This window comes from Triticum urartu, chromosome 7A, assembly GCF_056163025.1.
Source record: "Triticum urartu cultivar PI428250 chromosome 7A, HENAU_Tu73, whole genome shotgun sequence".
NCBI classification, from domain to species: Eukaryota; Viridiplantae; Streptophyta; class Magnoliopsida; order Poales; family Poaceae; genus Triticum; species Triticum urartu.
The window spans coordinates 39,795,697-39,807,886 of record NC_141879.1 but is presented as its reverse complement, the minus strand read 5'-3'; the positions used below and the strand labels follow the sequence as shown (position 1 = coordinate 39,807,886).

Genomic DNA, 12,190 nt, shown 5'->3' with positions numbered 1-12,190 from the left:
TTTGTCACATTGTATGTGTTATGTTTGTGAGTCGAATACAGTGAAGAAAGAACAGCGTTCATCGCCGGGGCGTATGTCACCGCAAATACTCGTGTGCTCGAGTTCGTGTCGAGTTTCTCTTCTTCAGTCCAGTGCTCGTGTCGCTGGTGGCTGCTTGGTTTCCATCGCCAGAGGGTTCGCCCAACAACATCTTGCCGATCCGTTAGACTATCCAGACCGTCCACGTTATGTCTTACCGTAGCCGGACTGTATGACTGCCATCATGCTCCACCATGCGTTTTCTCTACCGTACACATCTTTGGGCATTGCTTGATGCCCTCTATATGCATGATCCCTCATGATGCACTTTGAGGCTTCTTTGAACCTTATACGCATCGCCATCCTGGTCGTACTTGCTCCAAAACCTCTTAGCAAACCTGACTCAAAAGAAAAAAAACACCATGCAAAATTGACCATAATGGCTCCTCTGCACAATTTTACTTTGTTGTACTTCCACGCTTTTAGCTTCTGCATGTATCACCATTTTGAAGGACCTCATCAGTGTGTAGCGCTGCGAGCATTAAGCCCAAAGTGACTGAAATATATATATTTAATTCATTTTATCTGAATGGTATGCGTTCGGCTAAAAAAAACACATCATTTTCTTATCAAATTGTACCTTCGTCCTTTGCCTGTCTGGAAATCACAGTTTCTTCCTCAACTGCAAAGTTTCTCAGCTGAGACTAACTCAATATTGTTTTCCAGAGTTTGTTGAATCAGAAGAAGAAAATGATTTTTCTTTCAAAGCAATCTCAGAGAAAATTTGCACTTTGAGGTGAAAAAAATAATGTTTTAGATATATTTACAAGTGTTGGAATCGTACTAGCGGGCCAGCGTTACGGCCTCACTGCCATTGCAGAAACAATCAAGTCTTGCCATGCAAGCCGAAACTGTTGACCTTGGTTAGGGACAGGTTCACAGGCAATGTCGTGGGTGGCCGCCAACTCGGAAGTCGGAATTCAGCTCCCGCGGCAACCTCCTTCAGCTCTATGCCTCTGACAGTTTATCAACGACCGCGCCGTTGGTGTGGAACCGCAGCATGTCACCTTCCGTCATGATATCAACTCACGGATGGACAGAACTCAACGATATAAACTTGCTCTCACTGATGGTGGCAAATTGATAGTATAAACATTGTGCGGATGGATTATATTTTTCAACATAATGTCGAGGAAGGAAAAAGTATCATGTTATCAAACTCTTTAATTACTTGGAACAACAAAACAGTAAATCACTTGGAGCATTCCCCACTTGAAATAAACAAACTGAGCTCTTCATGGGATAAAATCACGTCCATTTTGCCGGGCTTCCAGTCATGTACGGATCTTCGATCTACAGCAGCTCAATTTCCTGTCAAAATTTCAGTGTTTCTCAGTGGGAACGAGCCAAGTTCGCGAGCGAGGTTTGTCCACATTCCCTTTCAGTTCCTTCTAAAATCTCAACTCATCAGCAAAAAAGTAAAAAACACATCAAAATTAAGTAGTAGTGTATGACGAAACCGAAGGAACCCAGCAGAAAAGGTGCATGTACCTTAGAATATATCAATGTTTTAAATAACGCGCTAAGCCTCTTAGCATCGGACCTCTTCTAAACGCTATAGCGTGCTATAGCGGTGCTATAGCGTGCTATTTAAAATGTTTGTTCATGTGTTTGGAGTGAAGAGCCTTAGCGCACGACCTATTCTAAACGTTATAGCATGCTATAGCGGAGCTATAGCGGGATATTTAAAACAATGGAATATATAAAGAGATGAAGTGAGCAATATTAAAATAATGCCGGTTATAGCTGCACAATAAGCGTGATAATGCTGAATGTCGTGTAGCTCATGAAGAGTAAGTGTTTCTTGTGTTGGTCAGCTGCACATAATTTTCCGTTGTTAACTTGCTAACCGCATGTATACTTTGGAGCAAATAATCATTTTCAGTTTGCTCTAAAATTTCAGCTAATTTTCACACTGAGGAAAAGTTGAGGAAATGGTATAAAGATTTATAAATAGGCAGTGCACCCAGTAAAATTTAGTTAAACCAACAACGCAAAAAGTGTGATACTAATATTGCAACTCATGTGGGCTAAATGGCATCTGCATGATGCGAGAGTTCAGAGTTGCATATGAAGGATTCCATAGTACGTTACGCTAGAACTATATGACCATAATGCAAGCATTGCATGAACCATTAAGTCAACATCAGCCACAGCCAGGCAGAAATGCAATTGAGTTCCCTGACTCAACTGAGAGAATGCCTGTAGTGTATGGAACGTACCAAATGTTCATTTTGGAAAATTGGTCTGTAACTCAGTATACTGAATAATGTTAACACGGATTCCGACACATGCAGTCAGCCTTCTCCGGATGCATGCTGGCTGGCCTACTGAACTTTTCCCATGTTTCTCAGAACATCAATGAAGTCACTGAATCTAAGTATCTAACAGCAATGATGGAATTGCTTCTTTGGACATGTATTTGTAGCGAACTTGTCCTTGTCTAGCAAAAGCACACATTACTCTCGTATTGAATTGTTCCTTATTATATGGAGTGCAGTTTTTCTAAGGTGAGGCGCATCGTACCCACTATCTGAGCCATGCAATTGCGTTGAGATGTGTGTCTGCTACAGCTCGTGGCATGGAGATTAGAGGCCTATATCTGACATGGCTGTTCTGTCTATGTCGGCAAGTTGTAGACCCGTGACCCAAAGCGATGTCTCTCTGGTCACATCCCGTCTCTCGTAAAAGCTTGTCACATGCAAATGGAATCTGCATGCACATGCACATGCACAAGCAGCTCTCTCTTCTACAGTCTCTTTCTCTCATTTCCAGATCGATGACTTTGTTCTTGACCTGCGAAAAAAAGCATCTCTCTTATCTCACAAAATAAGAGCTCTCTTACATGAACGCTCTCTCTCTCTCTTTAAAAAGGCAGAGAGCTCTCTCGGTCTTTTCTTGCGCAGAAGTTCTCTCTCACAGTCACAACGTTGTCTTTTTTCAATCCTACAAGAAAAAACTTATTTCTCCGAATTCCCCACACAGCTTCTGTCAACACTTTTCTCTCTAGAATTGGCTCTTTATTTTTCTCTCTCGGGTCAGCTGCAGCAGGATGCACTATTCCTTCTTTTCCTATTGGGGGAGCGGTGCATGTGAGACAACAAAATGACCAACCACTGTGCACGCAGTAGCCTACTGCCTAGAAATCTACCAGCTACGCCCTACTGCCTCCCTAGACTGTTAAACTGGTGTACTAGTGCTAAGTACCGTGTATATGGCTCTAAAAGGTGTTGTCCCAAGCACGAATCTCGAAGAAGCTGAGCGGATGGGATAGAGGGGTGCAGTGCGCTCGACCTCAGCTACAACTTTCCCTATTAGTATGTCAAGAAACATAAGGCAGGCATCAGTTTTGAAGTGCATATGTCTATGAAATCAATGAAATACTATCAGCAAGAAAAAGACTTTGAAAGCATGATCCATAATAACCTAATAACCTGGGGTTTTCCCTCTGCCGGTTCCAGAAAGATATTTTTAACGTCTTGCTGTACTGCAGATTGTGCGGTAGCTAGAAATATCTTAGCCTGTTGAGGTCGACGGGTTCGTGTTATATAGTGTGGGGCACACCTCCCAACAATAGCGCATACATTGTTGAGATTACATATGAGAGGGAGATAATCAAGGAAGGGATATAACTTGGAGAGAAAGGAAAAGGAAAACAACCTATCTCTATCTATCTATCCTAACTACCTGGTGTGCCGGGGTGCAACGTATCATGTGTTTAACACCCTCCCTTAATCACAACTTCATTAAGTTGAGATTATGCCGTGTCATGCCGGAGGAGTGGATGATGAATTTCATCTCTTTTCGGTGTGTGGAGAAAGTAAATATGGCATGTGTGGTCTACCAGGTGGTTACCGCACTTCACTCTCGACAAGAAGACGCAGGTTCGAATCACCTCGGTGCACTCATGTTTTTTTCATTTGAACTGAAAAAAAAGAACAAGCTAAACGAGCCGAGTCAGCATACAGATGGGGGTTGCACCTGTTTGTGGGAACAAAGAAACGGGCGCTTAAAGCGCACGTATAGGAATTGCCTATGTGATAGTACATGCATACAATTGGTCCCTACTTGGGCCGCACTCCTCGCCATGGCCTAGGGTTGGCCCTGATGTTGGGCAGTGAACTGCCGATTATTTTTTGTTTTTCAAGAATTTCTTAGGTTTGGTTCTAAGAGTAAACAATGGGGAAGCTGAAGATTCGTGGTTGGCTAGGAGGTACTCCCTCCGTCCCATAATATAAGAGCGTTTTTGGCACTACACTGCAGATGATGGAGGTAGCACTACCTCATTTCCGGTTTATAGGGCTCAATTCAAAAATCTGACCAACCAAGGTAGATGGTGAGTGATGGAATAATTTTGGTAGTTTGCAAAGGCACTCAATTAATGCGCTTGTTTTCCTAAAAAAATATGTTTACCAATGTATTAATTGCAATGCATGCATGCATAAAGTACATGCATTTGTCAATTTTCTCTTAATACTTGCATGCAGTGATTTAATGCACCTTGAAATTTGAAAATATGATGGGAAACAACCAAATAGAGACTTATAAAATAGAAAAACTAACATTTTGAGATAAGCTCAATAAACCGGAAAGGAGAGAGTAATTAACTTGCACCTTGTATCATTTCCTGTATGAACAGAGGAAGGAATGTGGAGATATGTATAACAACCGAAAAACACTTCCAGAGAAATTCACTGCCAGTTTATTTTAAATCGGAGTCAACTATGAGTTTGAGTATCGTTGTATCGTATCGGGTATATTGTTTTTTGATCAGCCTATATGTGAATTTCCTTAATATAATGTGTTGTTCGATCATGTAGCTTTATATATAGAGGGGGACAAGAGTCTGTTTTGACAGATAGTTCTGGGGTTATCATTTTTATACTTGTTTAGTTCTGTGAACTTATCAACTTTGTAGATGACTCATCATTTAACTCCTTGTTTCCTTCAGTGATAATTCCCTTGGATAGTAGAGGATGAAAGTGACCTCAATAATTAACTACAATAACTAACATCTCATTAATGGAGCAAGTGGTGCTACGGACATTTGAAACAAGTTGAGGTACAGTCACAGAGCTTTGGAAGTTTCTTTTGGAGATACATGTAAGAAATTTTTACTTGGAGAGACCGAGGTATCCATTGAACCTTCCGATGTTACTATCTACCGATAGAACAATACTTATCTCCCAATGTTGTGCTGACCATCCGAGTAATTAATATTCACGGCACTGGAGATAAATCATGGGCATCATGGATGACGCGTTGATTCCCTCTATATATACTTCCTCCGTTCCATAATATAAGAGCGGTTTTGACACTAGGAGTAATTTCTAGCTACCACACTAGGTACAGTTAATTAATCATATCGTATGTGTGCCAAAACAAATGCATCTTGCACGAGCAGGTGTTGGTCGTTGCTATTCTCTACTCTCTAAACATATAGTGTACCGCACCAGCTATATTTCATCTATCACCCACCAACTAATTAACACACTATCGATCGACCTCTCCCTGAAATGGCTGGGGGGAAGGGAGAGGAAGTGAAGCTGTTGGGGGCGTGGGCTAGCCCGTACGTGACCAGGGTGAAGCTAGCGCTCCACCTCAAGGGCGTGAGCTACAAGTACATGGAGGAGGACCTCACCAACAAGAGCGAGCTGCTCCTCCGCTCCAACCCCGTCCACACGATGGTTCCCGTGCTCATCCATGGCGGCAAACCCATCTGTGAGTCCCAGGTCATCGTCCAGTACGTCGACGAGACCTTCGCCTCTATCGGCCCTGCCCTCCTCCCTGCCGACCCCCACGAGCGTGCGGTGGCCCACTTCTGGGCCGCCTACGTCGACGACAAGGTGCTGCCGCCGTGGGGGATGCTCTTGAGGGCAAAGACAGACGAGGTCGAGGAGAGGGCGGAGTGGATGAGGCAGACCATCGCAGCGGTGGATGCGCTGGAGGAAGGAGTGAGGGAGTGCTCGAAGGGCAAGGGGTTCTTGGGCGGTGATGACGTCGGCTACCTCGACGTCCTGCTCGGGGGCATGGTCCCGTGGGTGTACGCCACCGAGAAGATCTCCGGTCACAACTTCTTCGGCGCCAGCAAGGCCCCGCTGCTGGCGGCATGGATGGAGCGCTTCACGGAGCTGGACGCTGCCAAGGCGGTGTTCCAGGACGTCGACAGCTTGGTAGAGTATGCTGGGACCGTACTTTCCGGCATGGCTGTAAGCAACTGATAAACCGCCGGTAGCCATGGAGACCTGCTCCCCTGGTGGTCGTCTATTTGCATGTCCATTTTCATAGAACTACCAGTGGATAACTCAGTGTATTTCTTATAATGAAACTTGCAGGGTGACCCGCATATTTATCCTTGTTGAGGAAATCGTTAAGTGGTAGCTGCTCGGTTCACTGACGAGTAGGGGATTAATAGGCTAATCGACAAGTTAATCGGTAATTTAATCAATTAATTGCATGATATATCAGTTTTTTGGCTACTCGGTGACCCAACGAGTACGATTAATTGGCAACTTAACTGGTTAATCGGATGAATTCTCTCATTCTTAAACATGGATATTTACAAGGCTAGATTTTCTCTATACTGTATACTGTGTATAGTTATTTTTTTCCTCTACTAATTCATTTCATAATGTTCGCTACTGCGCTTATATTGATTAAAAGAGTATAGCCAATATCTACATCTTCAGAAAATATGATTAAAAGTTAGTACCCTCCTTCCTCTAACTTATCTGCTCCTACCACTAGATCGACGGTGCATGTCGCAGCACCCTACTATTTGGACTTTTATTCAATATAGAACAGAAGACTCGTGGTCCTTAATTAAATTTGCGTCTATGAACTATATATTTGTTAACAATAGAAGAGAGATGAAATCTAATTGATTTCCAAGGAAGTATTGGGTAGTACGGCAGGACATGGTTTTGTCTTAGGTCTAATGGGCTTCAGTTGGCGCGAGAACAGTCGACAAGGTTAGTCTGGTTCATCATCTCATAACCCAAGGATATTAATTTGAGCCTTCTGTAAACTTAGCGGCTCAGAAACTATGATCCTAGTGACTTGTGTGTAGCTTCCGAGGATCAAACTTGCATGACCACTGCAAGAATAGCATGAAGGAACTCCATCATACGCCATTGTTGCAAGCATTAAGCCCGAAGCGACTGAAATCTATATCTGCAGCTCCAAATATGCATAAACCCGGAATCAATATAGATACCTGATAGACTATCCAAATGTTCCTCGCGGTGCCGAGATGGGTATAAGTGTCGTTTACCATGGAGTGGAGGAAAGCAGTCAGATATTGTTTTGAATAACACACAGATACATGCAGATATAAATGCTCACATAGTAGCGAGTACTAAGTAGTAGCCGGTGACAAAGTCTTCAATTGTCGTCGATGGAGTATAACGCTGGGTGACTTGGGAAGTCGGAAATGCAATTGAATTGCCTGAATAGGCCGGAAGGCCCCTAATTTTATTTTTGGGGAAATTGGCCAGTAAATAGATATAATGGTGTTTCTCATGCTGCCGATTATTTTGAGTTTTACCAAAATTTCTTAGGTTCCGTTCTAAGAGTAAACAAAAGGGAAGATCAAAATTCTATGGTTCACTAGGAGGTAACTTGCACCTCATGTCATTTCTTGACTGAACAGAGGTATGTAATATAACAACCCAAAAACATTTCGAGAAATCCACTGCAAGTTTTTTTTTAAATCGGAGTCAACAGCAAGTTTGAGTACCCTCTGTATCTGTTCATAAAGAGCAGGTTGTGACTTGTGAGCCTTAGTTCTAAAAAAAGTTGATGCATGCGGATCGCAGGTACCATGAAATCTCTAGTCCTTTGGAGTTCACTCGGCAACAAAATATCCAGGAAATGAGAATTTCGAGCTATCTCATAACTGAAAGGATTCTGATGTGGGTGGAAGAAGCAGCTCGTGCATACAAACTTCTCATTATGTTCTAATACAAAATATAAATGTTAACGCTCACTCGCAAAAAAGGGAAATGTTATAGCTTATCTCAATTGATACAAACCTCGCAAGATACTGAGCCGAGTTACGTTACAACTTGAAGGCTAAGAACGATAAGAAAATAAACCAAGATTTGGAAATACAAGGAAAACCTTTTACCGGACAAAACCTTTCCATATCCATTGGCGTGTTTTTTTTTAACTTATCCACTAGTGTGTTAGCCCTTAGGGGCTGACATGTCAGCTGATTTGCCAATGGGCAGCACCAACCTAACACATTTTGGAATAGTGGACCCCTATGCATAGTTTACGAAGGGAGACTTGCGTTTGAAAATAGGATGACTGAATTAACTGCTCAAGTTAAGGGACAAGGAATGCATTTTATGTTTTTATAAAGAATCTTAGGTAAGGCCCCGGGCATGCTGCCAGGCCAAGCCATGGATGGGAGAGGTTCACGGAGCCCTGAGTTCTATCCCTAGTCGGGCATTGGCTCCTGCTTCTGGCTGGCCGGCTGGTCTGCCTTCCCCTGTCTTGCCGATGGCCGGTGCCTGGTGGTACGGGGGCCACTGTCCGAAGGTTGCAACAATCGCCCCTCCCCACTCGGTAGTCAGTGTGCTGCCGCACTACTCGCCCTTTACCTAGTCGAGGTTGGACAGTGTCTGGTGGTGTGTTCCCGCTCAGATCCAAGCACCACTAGTGGTGGGGGGCAATTTGGGGGCTTGGAGCTTGATGGTTGCCGCTGCAAGAGGTGGATGGCAGTCGTCGAGTTGGGATCATCTGCTTCTAGATCTGAATGGGTGCATGTGGCTTAGGGATTGTCCAGGGGTGGGGAAGGAGGTGCCTTCACACCCTTTCCTCCAGTGCTTGCTGACTATAGGTTTGTTACCAGGAGAGGGCTCAGGGAGATGAATGTCGGGGCGGCGGCCATGGATGATGGGCTGCATAGCTGGCTCTCTAGGGAGCAATGTTGCAGTGGGTGTTAGTGGTGTTCCTCGGCCATGTGGGTGGCGAGGTGGACTATGGAGGGACGTCCAAGCGAAGTTGTCACAGTCGGTGGCAATCATGACGTGATCTATATATGGAGTCATAGTTCCGTCATGTTGGGCCCCTTTCATGATGGGCCTGGTGGCTTCAGGACCTACGGTGAGGTGTGCAGGAGGAGCCGAGCAAAAGCTTAGTGCATCGGTGCCAGCACCGATAACGACACCTGAGGGTGCTACATTCCTCTTGGGGCTGCCATCTTGGCTAGCTCCCCACCCTTTCCCGACGGTCAAGCTGAAAACATTTGTTCTCTTAGGTGGTTGCGGTGGCGCTTTGTGTCGTCACCCTCATGGGGGAATCGCCTGTGAATGTGGGAGTCTCTGGGTCGCGGCGACTTGTTCGGGATGGTTCGTTCTCGTGTTCCCCTTACCTTTACATGTGACACCTCCTCATGTCCGCTGTCCGTACTTTCTGCCTGCCTGCAAGTTGGTGCTCCTCGGTTCGAAAAGAGAGGGCATGGGGGTCCTCCCCAGAGACAGTTTGGTGGTACTGCTGCGTCAAAGTCTAATGGTTTTTCTTGGTGGTGCGTGGTCACTTGTCATCAGCGTCCTTGGTTGCGTCTTGCTGTGGTAGCATTGTTCTTGTTAGCATGCTCGACGTCGTGTTTTCTTTTGATCAGCCTGTATGGGGATTTCCTCAATACTATGTATAGTTTGGCCGTGTGGTTTTATTCGTGGTTTTATCCATAAAGTGGGGCAAAAGACCGTTTCGAGAGATATTACTTTGGTTTAGCTAGTACTTTTCCTAATGTGGATATAGTATCATTGTTAGACTTGTTTATTCCTATGAATTTATCAATTGGTTAGATAGCTCATCATTGACTTCTTGGCTGCCTTCGATGGCAATCACCTTGGATAGTACAGGCCGAAAGGAACATCAATAATTAACTACACTAACTAACATATCATTAATGGAGCAAGTGGTGTTACGTGCATTTGAAACAAGTTAAGGTACAGTCACATATCTTGGAGGCTTCTTTCCGAGATATATGTAACATCCACTTGGAGAAACGGAAGTATCCATTCTACCTTCCAATGTGGACAGATGAAAATTTTATCTCTGCAATGCCGCTGAGTGTCGGTTGCGCATGAAAACAAACACCGCCAAATAATATGGCCGAGCATGTGTTGGTACTTGGTACTCTCTGTACAAGTGCACATAGTCTTGCACACCAGCTAGTTCATCAATCACCTCCCAACCAAATATCCATCGATCTATCCCTGAAATGGCTGGGGAGAAAAACGAAGTGAAGCTGCTGGGGATGTGGGCGAGCCCGTACATGGCGAGGGTGAAGCTGGCGCTTAACCTCAAGGGCGTGAGCTATGAGTACATGGAGGAGGACCTCGCCAACAAGAGCGAGTTGCTCCTCTGCTCGAACCCCGTCCACAAGGTGGTGCCCGTCCTCATCCACGACGGCAAGCCCATCTGTGAGCCCCAGGTCATCGTCCAGTACATCGACGAGGCCTTCCATGCCGCGGCCAAGGCCCTCCTTCCCGCCGACCCTTACGAGCGCGCCGTTGCCCGCTTCTGGGCCGCCTACATCGACGACAAGGTGTTGGGGCCATGGGAAATGATCTTGAAGGCGAAGACGGACAAGGAGAGGGCGGTCTGGGCGAGGCGGACGTTTGAAGCGGTGGATGTGCTGGAGGAAGGCCTCATGAAGTGCTGCAAGGGCAAGGGGTTGTTTGGCGGGGACGACATCGGCTACCTCGATGTCCTGCTCGGGGGCATGGTCCCGTGGCTGTACGCGACCGAGAAGATCTCTGGTCACAACTTCTTCGACGCCAGCAAGGTCCCGCTGCTGGCGTCATGGATGGAGCGTTTTACCCATCTTGACGCTGCCAAGGCGGTGTTCCAGGAGCAGGACGTCGACAGCCTGGTTGAATTCGCTCGGTCGGTACTCTTGACCGGTGCTGCAACCAGCTCATAATTCATCCAGCCGGTAGGCATGGCGACCTGCTCCGTTGGGTGGTTGATGCAAGGATGACTAGCTGCATGGAACTACCGTGTGGATACTCGTGCATTTTGTTATAATTAAAAAATGAGAAGGGTGCATAAATATCAAGTACCTGAAAAACATGGTGATCTTTCGAGATCCGATGAGGGCAACTGTTTTGAGAAAAGCAATACCATTGTGCATAGGATATCCTGTGCATGATCCATCCTTCAAGGTTGCTTTAAGATCCGTGCTACTTTTTTTGACAGTTTATAGAATTTGTCTTGTTTCATAGCATTGGGTTTTCGTCTCGTTCCAAAGTGTATCTTAATTTTTCATGGTATATCATCACATATCATCAAACCCAATCCAAAACAATCGCATTCCTTTTTATTATTACACAATAAAACATGATGATACACAGTAAAAAAGCAAAAAAAAATCGAACAAAACATTTTGAAACAAGATAAATTTTGACAACAATAAAAAAGTATAAGAAATCTCAAAGTAAACACGTGGCTGCATGCATGTGTGCCCTTGGACACGTGCCCCTGAGAATTTTGGGGTTGTTTTGCTGTTGGCAAAGGGTCAAAACTCAGAAGAGCTCATGGATGCAGTCCGCATGTGTCAAATAAACAGACAACTGCATATGTCGATCGTTAGGTGCTGACAACATAAAAGCAAATACTTCCTTGACCTGACCTAGCATAAGTCCGTCTTAGTATATCGCAAGCTGAAGGTTTTTTAACACAAGAAGATGCTGTCTGGACCATTGCCAAAATATTTGTGGCGGCACAAGAAACAATTGCCTCCAGCCAGTTGCCATGCTTTAAACTTAGTGTAACGATATCACTTGAGCTGGAACCAGATTATCTTTATCAATGTCATTGGGTTATGATTGAGATGCCAAATTATTTAGTGGCAGACAAGCACAAAATTTGGGCAATAGGACGTTGGACACCGGAACAACTCTTGTATCTAGCAGGACCTTGGACCTTGCACACCATATCCTATATGATTTTGGAACCGAGACTTGACTTCAAAAAACCCAAACAGTGGGATGTTTATGTCAAACAACTTGCTAATTATAAACAGCAAGTAACATACGTTAATCAAACAACAGTTAGCAATAGAAAGTTTCTTTTCGGTTTATTGTTTTTCACAGTT

General features: G+C 44.7%; 2 protein-coding genes across 2 annotated transcripts; both read left to right on the top strand.

Annotated features, from left to right (window-relative positions):
* Positions 1-5,565: 5,565 nt before the first annotated feature.
* Positions 5,566-6,438, top strand: LOC125522751 (putative glutathione S-transferase GSTU6). Its single transcript, XM_048687783.2, has one exon. It carries the CDS (start codon positions 5,595-5,597, stop codon positions 6,297-6,299), a length of 705 nt encoding a protein of 234 aa, XP_048543740.2. The 5' UTR covers positions 5,566-5,594; the 3' UTR covers positions 6,300-6,438.
* Positions 6,439-10,181: 3,743 nt separating this feature from the next.
* On the top strand, positions 10,182-11,249 carry LOC125523087 (putative glutathione S-transferase GSTU6). Its single transcript, XM_048688133.2, has one exon. It carries the CDS (start codon positions 10,313-10,315, stop codon positions 11,015-11,017), a length of 705 nt encoding a protein of 234 aa, XP_048544090.2. The 5' UTR covers positions 10,182-10,312; the 3' UTR covers positions 11,018-11,249.
* Positions 11,250-12,190: the final 941 nt, after the last annotated feature.